This window comes from Suricata suricatta, chromosome 17 (genome assembly GCF_006229205.1).
Source record: "Suricata suricatta isolate VVHF042 chromosome 17, meerkat_22Aug2017_6uvM2_HiC, whole genome shotgun sequence".
In the NCBI taxonomy this organism is placed as follows: Eukaryota; Metazoa; Chordata; class Mammalia; order Carnivora; family Herpestidae; genus Suricata; species Suricata suricatta.
In genome coordinates, this window is record NC_043716.1 from 4,159,055 (window position 1) to 4,172,873 (window position 13,819).

Consider the following 13,819-nt stretch of genomic DNA (forward strand, 5'->3'; position numbering starts at 1 on the left):
CGGTGACCGTTTTATCTTTGAGAAGTAATGATAAAACACAAGCTTGGGATTATCCAGCTCCTGAGATGTGTGAAGTCCTGATGTACTTTCACAACTACAGGCGTAAATGAGGGCTTGACCTCGTGGTGTCTGCTCACCTCGTGGTACAGCGAGATTAGGAAGAGGGCTGGTTGTGTATTTGCCAACGGAGGAAGTCAGTGCCTCTTTGGCTGATTAAGTGAAATGTTGAAGGATGGAACATATCCTTCAGTGTCTTCAACATCAACTTATTCCCAGGGTTTGAGCTCTCCTGCCTTCCCAGGACCTTTCCTTTTCCCAATGCCTTCTGATTCAGAGGAATTCAAAGCTGCTCACTTAATTCACGCTAAGGTTTGAGTGGCTAATAAGCCAATGACGTTGCTCAATGGACGTCAGCATTTAAAAATGTTTCTACCTCAAGGGGTGCCCGGGTGGCTCAACAGCTGACTCTTGGCATCGGCTCAGGTCATGATTTCACAGTTCGTGGGACTGAGAGCCCTTCGTCAGGCCCTACGCTGAGCATGGAGCCTGATTGAGATTCGCTCTCTCCCTCTGCACGCCGCCCCTAAAGAGATGTTTCCGCCTTGAGAGACCAATTTTAGCATAAAATTGGAATCGCTGTAACTTCAGGATGCTCTGAGGTGTTGCAGTCTGGTTAGGAAAGGGCGGTTAAACCCTCCCCCTGCCGAGAACGAGCCAACACATTCTTCAGTGTCTCAGAATATCCCAGCAGGGCAGATGGGTCTGAACCCCGTGAGGGTGGAGTAGGGCTGGCTGGTTCCCAGTCTACACGGAGTTGTTTACCACCCAGCATTTGGGCAGAGGGCTTGGTTCTGGGGTGGGGGGCAGGGGGCCGGGTCTTACGAATCTCGACGAGTTGTCGTTCCTCACGGTCTTGGCGTTTCCAAAGGCCTCCAACAGGGGGTTGGCCTGGATGATTTGATCTTCCAGGGTCCCCTAATAATAAACAAGGAGAGGCCAACGGAGGACTTTGTACTGGCCCCTGAAGGAGCCCCCTGGTGACTCGGAAGTGTGCATGCTCTGGGCAGGGTCCAAGGAGAGAGGCAGACCAGCCCAGCCCGGGGGCCAGTGCAGATGTGGGAAGGAATCCACGCCCCCCAGCCCCCCCCCAGGAGGCTTCCAGGGCTGTTCAGGAGAGAGCTGACTATACAGCATCAATAGAACTCCGGCCACACCAGATTCCAGGCTTCATCTTGATTTTTCAGACTGCATTTCTTATCTGATAACACTTCATTAGAAAGCATGGAGTTTTAGAACGTGTATACCCTTCACTGCATGTATCGGGACCCAACGAATAGAGAGATTTGGATTCAGAAGTATAAATAGAACTGAGCACTACAGTGACCCGAGAGATCGTACAACAGAAACAGTGGTTCTCAAACCTCTTTTTAAGTAGCAAAGGAATACGTCATGAGAATTACTGCTCAGAAGTCCGCTCACAGAAGGCGGGATTTTTACCTTCACCACGCCCCCTCCCCCGCCCACGCCCCAGGACTGCTTATCGTTCTGTCTCCGGGGCAGTTTCCAAACTCCTGCCCCGCCCAGCTGGTTCTCAAAGTGTGATCCCTGGACCAGCTGCATGAGCAGTGGGAATGTGACACAAATGCAAAGGGTCGGCACTGTGAATGTGGGATAGGACTCAGTCAGCTATCCCGGGCCGGGGGGCTTAGCGAGCAGTTGTTAGCAAGCTTCCTGGTGATTCTGATGTGCGCTCACCTGTGTTTTGAGAGCCCCCGGCCTTAGGCCTCAACCACCCCTGGAGAGGAGGAGAGTTGCTCACCCGTCCCTGGTTTTTAAGGACGGAGCCGGTGCTACCAAGCACGTCCACCAGGGGGAGCCACCTCCCGCCCTGCCCCACAAGCACCCTCAGGACAAGACCAGGCCTAGAGCCTCCACTTGGTGCTCACCCGCTAAGTTGTACTTATGCCAGCAAACCCCCGGATGGAGAGAGCTGCTTACCTGCATCTTGCCTGGCTGCTGCTCCTTCTTTTTGTCCCCAGTGACCGCAATTGTTGCAAAGTACTGGATGACACGCTTGGTGTTCACGGTCTTCCCCGCCCCGGATTCTCCGCTGCCAGATTTAAAAGTACAGGAGATGGAGGAGTGGGAGGGGCGGCTCTGGCTTCCAAGTCCTCACGGTGCAAACACAGGTTACTCACGTGATGAGGATGGACTGATTGTCTCGATCTGGAAATGCAGAGGGAGGAAGGCGGAATAAAGGAACGGCAGATGCACGGAATATAAACAAGCAGGGCATGGCAGGGGTGGTGGCAGCACACACAGGTCGGCCGTGGGCTCGCGGTGGGACACCGGGGCCCGGCCAATCCTCCTCGAGACAATCTGCAGATTTCCCAAATATGGGGCCGTGGACGCTGGGCGAGCCAACGGTGAATCCCACCGTGTGAAAGTTAGCTGGTCACAGGTCTTTAACTCCGTGCTTGCCGGCAGTTTCTCAACAAAGAACAAGTCTCAGACTCAGGGCTGGTGGGAAGGCACGGCTTCTAATTAGAATCTATGGACACTGATTGGTTGTCATTGAGATTTCCTTTTACCTTGACTCTGTACTCGAAGATAGCGTTCACGGTTTCCCATTTATAGTCATTTATGAGTTGAGTTGTGGCAAATGCCTGTGTTGAGATCCTTACCCCCAGGACCTCAGAATGTGACCTTATGTGGAAACAGGGTCTTTGCAGGAGCTATTAGAGAAGATGAGGTCGCACTGGAGTGGGTGGGGCCCTAATCCAACACGATCAGGGTCCTTCTCAGAAGGAAAGGTTTGAGAGAGACCCACGCAGGGAGAACACCATGTGGAGACTGACATATGAGCAGAGTGATGCTTCTACAAGCCAAGGAACCCCAAAGACAGCCAGGACAGCTCCAGAAACAGCAAGAGAGGCAGGGGACGGATTCTGTCTCTCCACCCTTGGAAGGAGCCAAGCACGCTGATACCTCAGCCTTGGACTTTCCCCCTCAAGACTTTGAGGCAATAATTCCTGTTGGGTAAGCCACCTGTTCTATGGTACTGTGCACAGCAGCCCTAGAAACTCATACAAATGGTGCACTGGGGGTGTGGGGGGCTCTGCTGGTTAAATGTCCAACTCATGATTTCATCTCAGGTCATCATCTCATTCCACACTGTGTGGAATCTGCTTAAGATTCTCTCTCTCTCTCTCTCTCTCTCTCTCTCTCTCTCTCTCAAAATAAATAAATATGCTTTAAAGCCACCCCCCATCCACAGGGCACCTAGTAGCTCAGTCAGTTAAGCATCTGACTTCGGCTCAGGTCATGATCTCACAGTTTGTGGGATTGAGCCCTGCATCGGGCTCTGTGCTGACAGCTAGCTCAGAGCCTGGAGCCTGCTTCGAATTCTGTGTCTCCCTCTCTCTCTGTCCCTCCCTTGCTCATGCTCTCTCTTTCTCAAAAATGAATAAATGTTAAAAAAATTTTTTTTAAACCCTACAGCCCCAAAAAACAAAAAAATAGTGCCATCAATCTTCCTTTAAAAGCTGATGTAACTTCAGTTGATTTGCAGACAGATATGAGTAAGCAGTAAGGTCTAGGACTGAGTGGGAGAGAGAAAGGGCTGAGTTTGGACAACATGAGGTCTAGAAGATGACTTTAAGGGTCTTCAGGTCTCAGAAGCTTGCTTCTAATTCTTGAGGCTGCACCAAAATGAGTCAGGTGAAAGTGGCACAGGTCAAAGGGACAGAAAACATGGCGGCATGATGGTATTGCCACACCTCTATGTCCTGTGCCCTTCTGCAAATTTAGGGAAGAGAAAGAGGAACCTGAGTCTGGGGAGGAAGACAGTGCAGGGACATTGCTATGCCCATTTCTCCAACTTTGCATTCTAGCAGCCACTAATAGTCACTCTTCTATGTGTGCTCATGTTGGGGGGTTCTTTGGAGGTGGGGCAGGATATCTCCCTGTGTTCCTGGTTGCCCCAAATTAGCATGTGCACAGCACGGCGTCAGTTGTCAGCACTGGCCTAGGCACCATGGCTGCTAATGGAAGATACTGTGAAATCATCACGGAATCCTCACCCCATCCAGATGATCGAAGGGCTTGAATAGTTAGCTAAGAACCAGTCCAGTTAAAAGGCTTGAATAAGGAACTAAAAGCTATTTGTAAAAAATATGGATTGAAGAAATGTCTCACCGGTCAGCATGAACTGATAGGCGTTGTCGGAGATGGAGAAGATGTGGGGCGGGGCCTCCTGGCGCTTCTTGCCTCGGTAGGCGGCCACCACCTCGGGGTTGTACACCGGCAGCCACTTGTAGGGGTTGACGGTGACGCAGAAGAGGCCCGAGTAGGTCTGAGGAAACCAGAAAAGGCAGCATGTGGATCTTGTCTCTACTCGGAGAGAGGGGCAGAACAAGGAGATGCCACAGGGCACTCACGTAGATCATCCAGGCTGCGTAACGCTCTTTGAGGTTGTACAGCACAGCGGGCTCGTGCAGGTGCGTCATCATGGCCATGTCCTCGATCTTGTCAAATTTGGGAGGGTTCATGGGGAAGACTTGGTCACTGTTCAGGGTGAGTGTCTGGGGATTGGGAGGAAAAGCACATGATGAGTAGGAGAGTCAATGATCCAAACCCCCACTCTGCTTGGTGTGGAGGAAGTAGTGGGGCACTGAGGTGTGATCACCCCATTACCATGAATAGCTTTCTGGATCATCATCCACAAATAACTATCCTTGATCAACCTAACTCCGGTCTAACTGCATAACCAGTTCTGGTCTGATGCTGCATACCAGCATGCCATCCCATGTGCTGGGAATGAGTCACAGGTATGGATCGCTATAGAGCCCTTCAGCCCTCAGGGTCCAGGTGGGACTCAGGAAGGCCAAGGCCACAGCAGGTGGCCTCTGTTTAACCCATTTGCTGAGAGTGCTGATATGAGACAAAGGTTGGAAGGCTGGAAAGAAGTGTTCCACTGTCTTCTTTGTATTTCTACCTCAGTACCTCTGCTCACGTGGGTTCCTTGGTCTCGAATACCTTCACTGAAATTATGTTCAGAAACCCTCAAGGTTCAGCTCCAGGGACACCTCTCCTGTGACCTGTGTCCTGTTTCCTGATCTTTTCCAGGCTCCCATCATTCCTTGCAGCTCTGTACATTTACAGCATTTGTACTCGTACCATGGTCCATGGCTGAACTATGTATTTCTGTGACTATTACTTAATTTCCCTTCTGTGGGTTTTCTCCATTCAAGCACACAGCTAGTTTTGCACTCCATTACTCAGAAGAGGTACAAATAGGGAAGAAAAGAACAAGAGCCTATAAGACTCTCTGGCTTCTGGTTTTCCAAAGCCTACGTCCTTAGAAAAGCTTTGAGGGTTTTAGAGAAAAGACCAAAAAAAGGTGGAGATTTTGATATGGGCCAAATCTCTTGAGGAAAGGAGACCTGTTTGCCCCCCTTCTCTGTACTAGAAAGATTCCCAAGAGAGCATAAGGGGAGATGGAAAAGTCTATGCATTCTGAACCTTTAGACGCTGGGACTTGTTTCTTAGCAAATTGTTCAGGGAGGCAGTGAGATCCTCAGTGTGTCACTGTGTAAGGATCTGAAAACAAGGCACAACTGTAGGAGGGGCCCCGAGAGTGACTGAAGAAAATTTATTTCCCGCTCAGTGAAAAGAGGCTGAAACCAGAGGTTAAGTTCAATCAACAAACAAATAAAATAAAGATCTGCCTTGTATGCCTGAGTTTGTGAATGGAGAGTCATACCTGCCAGTCACATCTTGATTCCTACACTAGACGGTAACCTTTGGGATGGGAGGTTGTGAGATTTGCTTCTATTTGCAAAGTGACGGAGGCCAGATGTGGTGGGCGTCCAGTGAACACTGAATTTAATGGTGCCTTGTAATTCTCTACATTAAGCTAGGCATCACCTCCAACATTTCCTCTGTAAGTCACTCTGCTGCCTGGGGAATGACGCTTGTCTGGCCCACCCAGCAACAACCAGCCCTAATCTTTCCCTCAAATGGTCCAACCTCTACCACCCCAAGCTTCCCCTTTCTCCAAAGCAAACATCACAACAACTCTCAGAGCCCAAGTCCTGGAAAAATGAAAGCAGCATGAATGAAGGTGTTTGCAAATGTCACTTCACTGTGGAATAGATAACGGTAAGTTACGTTCTATCTTCAGATCGCTAGGGACTAGCATGCGGTTTCTAATATTTCATGCCAAACGTGCCTAGGGATGCCCACGTTTTCAAGGACATCTGAGATCAACACTTACCCGGTCATCCAGGGTCTTGACCGTGACTTTGTCATTTTCCCTGCTCTGGATCATACCTTTCACGTACATTTCCTTATCGTCCACTGCAAAGCAGGCTTTCTTAGAATCAAATGGGCGGTTTTGTGCCTCGATTCTCTCCTTCTCTGGCTTCCGCAGGTAGGGAGCTGCCTCTCCAAAAATGGCCATCTCGGCATCAGAACTCATGACTGCAGGGGGGCTGGGGAGACCGGGGAGATGGCTGAGTCTGGGGCATGGATGACTCCTCATGGAGTCTGAAGGGTCACACCCTGCTATTTCCATCCAGACACGGGGGCCAGATCAAAAGCTCATGAGATTCGCTTAGGTCCTGAGGAATCCAGGACCAGGTCTAGGGGTTTAATGCGGGCAAGTGGCAATGAACTAAAGGAGAGACTGCACCCTAATACAATGGTTGAGGGTTGTTTTCATCCCTGGGTGATGATTTTGAGGGACATCTCTTAGTTCAGCCCCACGCTGGGAAGGAAGTCTGAACCAACCAGAGTGAGCCCAACAAAGGTGAGCCCAACAAAGGACTTTGGAAACACTCCCTTAATTATGCATCATGTTTGAGCCCCACGTTCTCAGGGTCATCCCCAAATCTTAAGGGCGTCTGAAAAGAATGACTGGGATGTTGATAATTCCTAGTAGAAATTTCAGACAGACCGATGAAAAGTAATGACCTGGACACAGAGTCTGGCCACACTCACTTAGAACATTCTAGGTAGTAAGCTGATGGGAAGCATTATGGCCAAAGCAGTGGTTTTACGTTTCAATGTGCACCAGAGCTACCTGGAGGGCTTGTTAAAACACAGAGGGCTGAGCCCCAACCCTGGGGTTTTAATTCAGTAGGTCTGGGGGGAGGGTGCTGAGAATTTGCATTTCTAGCAAGTTCCAAGGTGATGCTGCTGCTGTGGTCCAGAGGCCACATCTGAGAAGTGCTGGCCTCAAGCCTTCTTATAAATGTGGTCCTTGAACCTGTTAAAACTGCACCACCCAGGAATGTGCTGGAAGTGCAGACTCCACACCCACCCCAGACACAGAATCAGAGCTGCATTAAAAGAAAAATTTTTAATGTTTATTTATTTTTGAGAGAGAGAGAGAGAGAGAGAGACAGACAGACAGACAGACAGATACAGGGTGTGAGTGGGGAAGGGGCAGAGAGGGAGGGAGACACAGAATCCGAAGCAGGCTCCAGGCTCTGAGCTGTCAGCACAGAGCCCGACGCGGGGCTCGAACTCATGAACCTGAGCCGAAGTCGGACGCTTAACCGACTGAGCCACCCAGGCCCCTCTATTTCCACTTAAAATGAAGTCACAAGCCTAACTCATTTCTAAGGCCCCTGCAGGTTGTGTGGTCCTCAGATTCCTTTTCCACATCTGCACCTGCTTGTCCTGTCCCCTTTGGATTGTGACTCCCAGGACCCCTCCACTTCTTTTCCCCAAGTCACCCATCTCCCTTTTCCCTCCTGTTTCCCTCCCACGTTTTCTCCTGCAGCTGATGACAGAGTAAAGTTTTACACATGTATCCTCACCGCTCTGAAGAAAAGTTCATATTTTTTAAAATAAGGCCTTTTATGTTTCCTGTTAAAAGCAGAACTGAACTGTTTATGGCTCTCTCTTGGAAGTGAGCCTCCCCCAGCTTACCCATTAGGAGATCACTCTTCACCAGTTATTATTGTTTTGTTACTCCTTCCAGCGCTGCTGCAGGGTTTTATTCCTACAGAGAATCATCTGCTTCCCTCTGTACCTTATTCAGCTAAGCTGTGTCTTAATTTTACTTTGGCCATGAACCATGGCAGTTAGATTTTCAGGGGAGACTGGACATTAGAAATTAAAATGGAGAGCATTTAAAAATATTTATTAATTCATTTAAAATTATGATTAGGGACGCCTGGGTGACTCAGTCAGTGAAGCGTCCAACTCTCGATCTCGGCTCAGGTCACGATCCCACAGTTTGTGGGTTTGAGCCCCACATTGGACTCTCTGCTGGCAATATGGAACCTTCTTAGAATTCTCTCCCCTCTTCTCTCTGCTCCTCCCCCCCTCTCAAAATAAACAAACTTAAAAAAGAAAGAAAATAAAATTACTATCAAATTCATTACCTGTTAGCAAAAAGAATACATTTTTATGAAAATGACTATATTTTCCAGAATGAAAATAAATTAGTGTAATGAGTAGCATTGTTTCTTATGTTTGCAGCTTTCTTTAATGTCTGCTGAATAAAAGACAGCTGGATTTTCATGACTCCTTCTGTACTCAGTCTGTTACTGGAAGCTTTTTTTTAATATGTTTATTTATTTTTTGACAGAGTGAGACAGAGTGTGAATGGGGGAGGGGCAGAGAGAGCGGGGAGGGACACATAATCGGAAGCAGACTCCAGGTTCTGAGCTGTTAGCACAGAGCCCAACACGGGGCTTGAACCCACGACTGTGAGATCATGACCTGAGCTGAAGCGGGACGTTTAACTGACTGAGCCCCCGAGGCACCCCCTGTTTGTTGGTTTTATTTTTTGTTAAAGTAAATACAGAAAATCTGGCCTTCTATAGTTATGTAGTTTGAAAAAGGAGAGAGTATTTTCACTGTCTTTCAAAATAATTGTGAATATTCTTCTTAGATATTATACCAAACATGACAAGTGGTGGCTTCTTAAGGGCTAGTTGTAATGTGGAATAAAACCTGAAACTGTGTCTAGGAGTATTTTGTACTCTGTTATATTATAATCCATTTGTCTGTATTTGAACTTAAAAAAAAAATGTTTGTTTATTTTTGAGAGACAGAGACACACACACAGAGTGTGAGCAGGGGAGGAGCAGAGAGAGAGGGAGACACAGAATCCGAAGCAGGCTCCAGGCTCTGAGCTGTTAGCACAGAGCCCGATGCAGGGCTTGAACCCACGAACTGTGAGATCATGACCTGAGCCAAGATCAAGAGTCAGATGCTTAACTGACTCAGCCACCCAGGGGCCCTTGTATTTGAACTTTGAATGGATCTTTTCCCACCTGTGAACATCATACTTGAGTCCCTTGGAAAATGCTGGCTCCCTGAGTTATACGAAACTTCCACATGTTGACACATTTTGTTACAGGATATTAAACAATCACAGTCATCAATGTCTGCACTGATTTCATTACAAAATTCTTCAAGTATTAGGAAGTTGCACGTTAGTGGTAGCAGATGAAAGTTTTCCAAAATTCTAATTTTTACTTGAAAGCTCAACTATGGGGATGCTGGGGTAGCTTAGTCAGTTAAGCATCCAACTTTGGCTCAGGTCATGATCTTGCAGTTTGTGAGTTCGAGCCCCCGCATCGGGCTCTGTGCTGACAGCTCGGAGCCTGGAGCTGCTTCACACTCTGTGTCTCCCTCTCTCTCTGCCCCTCCTGCTCTTGCACTCTGTCTCTCTCTCAAAAATAAATAAAAGCACAAAAAAAAAACCACCCCACCTCAAACATATGATTAGTAACAAATATTGTCAAGTGTTTTCCTTGAAATGTTAGTCACACTTCATTCCTTTCTGAGAACACGTCTGCCAAATATCCAGTTCTTGAAAAACCGTATTTCTTTCAAGTAATGACGGTGGCTAGTTCATATTGCAACTCCAGCAACTGTGCATGTGCTTTACCAACTCTGGCACACAGCAGGAGTGCCTTACGCAGACCTCCCGTTTCATCACACAGAACATTTTAAATATATGTAGGCAAGAATTGACATATGCTAACAATAATTTTTGCTGCTGGAAATTGTAAGTAATTTTTTGGGCAAAACTGGCTTTTATTTTCTAATTGTTTTTTTGGAATTTATTTAATGTTTTATTGATTTTGAGAGAGAGAGAGTGAGTGAGCATGCGGGAGGGCAGAGAGAGAGGGAGACAGAGGACCTGAAGCGGGCTCTGCGCTGACAGCAGAGAGACCCAGTGAGGGGCTGGAACTCACAAGACCTCATGGACCATGAGATCATGACCTGAGCCAAAGTCAGAAGCTCAATGCCCCCCAAAACTGGCTTTTTTAATAAAAAAAATTTTTTTTCAAATAGTCCAGTTTGGTGCTGTCCCTGGATTTGTAATAAAGCACTGGAAGTCTTACACACCCTTTAGCATCATTAGGCTAACACAATGAAAAATAGGCAAATAGTATCTAAGCATCATTATGAAAATTGTCTGGACCTCATGCTGCTCCTGAAAAGTTTTCAGGAATCTCCGAAGACCTGCAGACCACACTTGAGAGCGGCTCCCACAAGGAGGTAAGCTTGCGGGGTAACAGGTGTGTGACCGGCTATACATCATACACCGGTCATAAGAGGTGTATGATGAAGCATCACTTAGCATTAAGTGTGGTGCCCTAAGTGTTGGGAAACGGTCCATGTCAATCGTTGGCAACAGAATCTCTGTGGTTGGGACCGGGGAACCCGAGTTCTTCCCAAGAGTCTCGAACCTGGCGATGTTTGGGAACTACTAGCTTAAGTCATAATTTTGTTTTCATGAAGCCACGGTACCATCATCCTGCACAAAATGACCTTAGGCAGATATTTCTAATTTTAATAATTGTGTGTTCGTTAAACCTATTATTTTGTCAAGACCTAGTTGTCATCCATTGTGAGATAAATTGTTTCATGTTTCAAAAATAAAGAAAAAAATGCACCTTACTACAGTCCACCTTTCACTGACTCTAAGATGCTTCTCATGTGCAGAGATAATATTTTGTGGAAAATGTGAAGAAAATTAAAGTGGACCAAACAGGGAGATATGTGCCCCCAGGCAGAGAGAGCGCTGACGCCGGTGATAGGCAGGGCGTTTCTCACACGTTAGTGTGCAGACGGATCCACCCGGGGCCTCTTGCTGAAAGGCATGTGCTGACTCGGCAGGTCTGGGGTGGGATGGAAATTCTGAAGATTTAACAAATGTCTCAGCTAGTGGTCCCCACTTTCATGGCATACAGGGTAGGATGGCTAAAAAAACAAATTGAAGGTGGGGCACTCGGGTAGCTTAGTTGGGTTAGTGTCTGACTTCGGCTCAGGTCACGATCTCAGGGTTCGTGAGTTTGAGCCCTGCTTCGGGCTCTCTGCTGTTGGTGCAGAGCCTTCTTCAAATCCTGTCTCCCTGTCTCTCTGCCCCTTCCTCGTGCTTTCTCTCTCTCAAAATTAAACATTAAAAAAATCAAAGAAAACCAATGAATCAATGTAAATAAAAACGCTCAGTGAATTAGCAGTAGTGATGTTACGCAGATATCACAGGATGAGTGACGGTGCACAGGAAGAAAGCCTGGAGTTGGGGAAAAAGTACAAGAGCCCACGCGCAAACTATTTTTAGGCATCTCAGAGAACAAGACTTTCCTCTGGGTTTCAAGTCACGACCAGTTTTAAGGTGCAGATTTTTCCTTTTAACCACAACTCTAACTGTGACTCGGAACCCAGGACCTCCTAACTTTACTCCCCAGAGTAAAAGCACGGCATGAGCCGTGTCAGCAATATTCTCAAAAAGGTGTCTCCTCCTTGAACACCTTCAGGGATGCTCTTTTTCTTCTGGGCAGATTTCATGGGCCCACGAGTCCTCTCGCTGTAGACTAAAATCCAGCTTGCTGTAAACCCAGGATGATCCGTGTCCTCCTGGCTCTTGGTCACAACGGGGGGGGGGGGGGCAAGTCTTCTCCCACAAGACAACTCTGGACCCATGGGATGGCTTCTCTTCGTGCTTCCTGGCTTTGTCTTCTCCAGGCCTCAGCTCCATCTTCATGTGGCTCCTCCGTGATGCGCTTCGGAATCTCCTTCACTGTCGTGGCGAACGGGCTCCCGCTAATCTCCCCCCGTGTGACATCCAAGCCACATGTCATCCTCCATCAGCTTGTGCTCTCACCTCTCTTGACCCAGGTGTAACGCCCGAGGTGGCGATGCCTTCTGGCAGCCCCGGCACCCTGCTGACTCACCCGTCACTGTCAGGCAAAACCCCTCAATCCTCTGCGTGCGTGCGGTTGCTAAGTCCAACCTTCTCGTCATATTTATGCAACCGTGTTCTGGGCTCCAAGGATAAAACCATTCATTCTTGGCTGATAAGCTTTCCCTTGTTAGGTCTGATCCAACTCTCTAGGCGTGACTCCTGGTGCTCCTGGATGCTACCCTCCCAAAGTCCCCCTAATTAGCGTCTTCTCTGTTTCAAAAGCTGGATCTGCTTTACATGCCTTCACCCACCGACTCTGTTCCTGTCTTTCGGATCTTCTGCCTGAGACAGCCACCCCAGCCCACTTAACCTCCACTGCCCCCTGCTGAGTGCTCCCCCTTTTTCTGGTCGCTGTCAGTGCACCTGATGTTGCTCTTGACTTTCTTTCATCCTCTGCTGGGAATTAATTCCTCAGCCACCATATCTTGTCAGCAATGGTGAGGTCATGACTCAATTATACTTCGGTTTCCTTGGTCCTAATTCGTCTAGAATTGTCTCTAATAAAGACAAATTTTGCAGGTGGGGTGGGAAGGAAAGGGCTTTTTATTAGTGTAGGTTTGAATCAATCTCTGTTCTCGGCATTATTTGTGAGGAAAGGCATAGTTGGATGGACTTAAGGGTGTAGGCTCTGCTCAAGGAACAGCAAGGTTAGCTTGTGTGTGAAAACTGAATCATGACACTATGAACATTACATTCTGGGCCAACTAACTATATTGACCTGGAGCTTGAATGTCAAAATTCTGCACTGTATTTTATGCCTATTAGCGTAATGAGCAAGTTTGGGGAGAGATTCTCCCTTTGGTAAAACCTGCATATTTTGAAATGTGCCTTTAGGGATACTTAAGTCATTGGTTTCAATTTCCTCAGTTTCAGCTCCTTATGAGTGCAGTCAGAATGAAAATATGTAAAACGACGATTGCTAATTTCAATAATTGCATTCCAAGTCTGGTTGAAATTAACTCTTACCTTCTTGGCTTCCAAAGTGATGGTAGGTGTCCTTCAGGAACAATGTGTCTTCTTGGGGGTTATTTCAGAAACCAAAACCAAACAAAAACAAAGAACAAGTGAACTATAATGAGTTGAAATAAATACAGAAACTGTGTTTGCTGCAAGTTCTGCTTTTAAATAGGTACACGGTAGAGGTGGGATGGAATTAAATTTGCCACTTGCCCCCTTTGGTTAAATGATTATCCTTTAAATAATTGGTTAATTACAATATACAATTAACATCTTTTTAAAAAGTATCTTCTGTGTGTGCAAAGTATCATGTCAGCTCTTTAAGAGCAGGTGCAAAAAGAATATAGATGGTTTCTGCCCTTATACGAATGCAAAATACAGTAAGAGTTAAAGAGAAACGCTCAAAGAAATCTTCGACCAAGGAAAAGTAACATAAATTCTGAAAGAGCCTGATGAAATGCTACGGGGATTTAGGGAGACAATGTTTCCAGCTGAGAGTGGGGGACCGGGAGTGTTCAGGAAACAAAGAGAGGAGGGAGAGGAAATGATCCAAATCATAACACGGATGCTTAAAGCCAGAAGCCGAGTTCCTCTGGAAATAAGAGACAGACGTGAATTGTAGGCCAAGCCTCTTTCAGGTGC

The 13,819-nt window shown here is 47.3% G+C and overlaps 1 protein-coding gene across 1 annotated transcript in view; it reads right to left on the reverse strand.

Moving 5' to 3' along the window:
• LOC115281862 (myosin-13) overlaps positions 1-6,481 on the reverse strand; it is a 50,680-nt gene extending 44,199 nt beyond the window's left edge. Inside the window, exons 1-6 of the mRNA XM_029927515.1 lie at positions 6,278-6,481; positions 4,440-4,583; positions 4,198-4,354; positions 2,199-2,226; positions 1,999-2,110; positions 883-975 (exon numbers count right to left, since the gene is read on the reverse strand). Of these exons, the coding sequence (XP_029783375.1) occupies positions 883-975; positions 1,999-2,110; positions 2,199-2,226; positions 4,198-4,354; positions 4,440-4,583; positions 6,278-6,481 (738 nt within the window). The remainder of the gene's footprint in view (positions 1-882; positions 976-1,998; positions 2,111-2,198; positions 2,227-4,197; positions 4,355-4,439; positions 4,584-6,277) is intronic.
• Between the last annotated feature and the right edge of the window lie 7,338 nt (positions 6,482-13,819).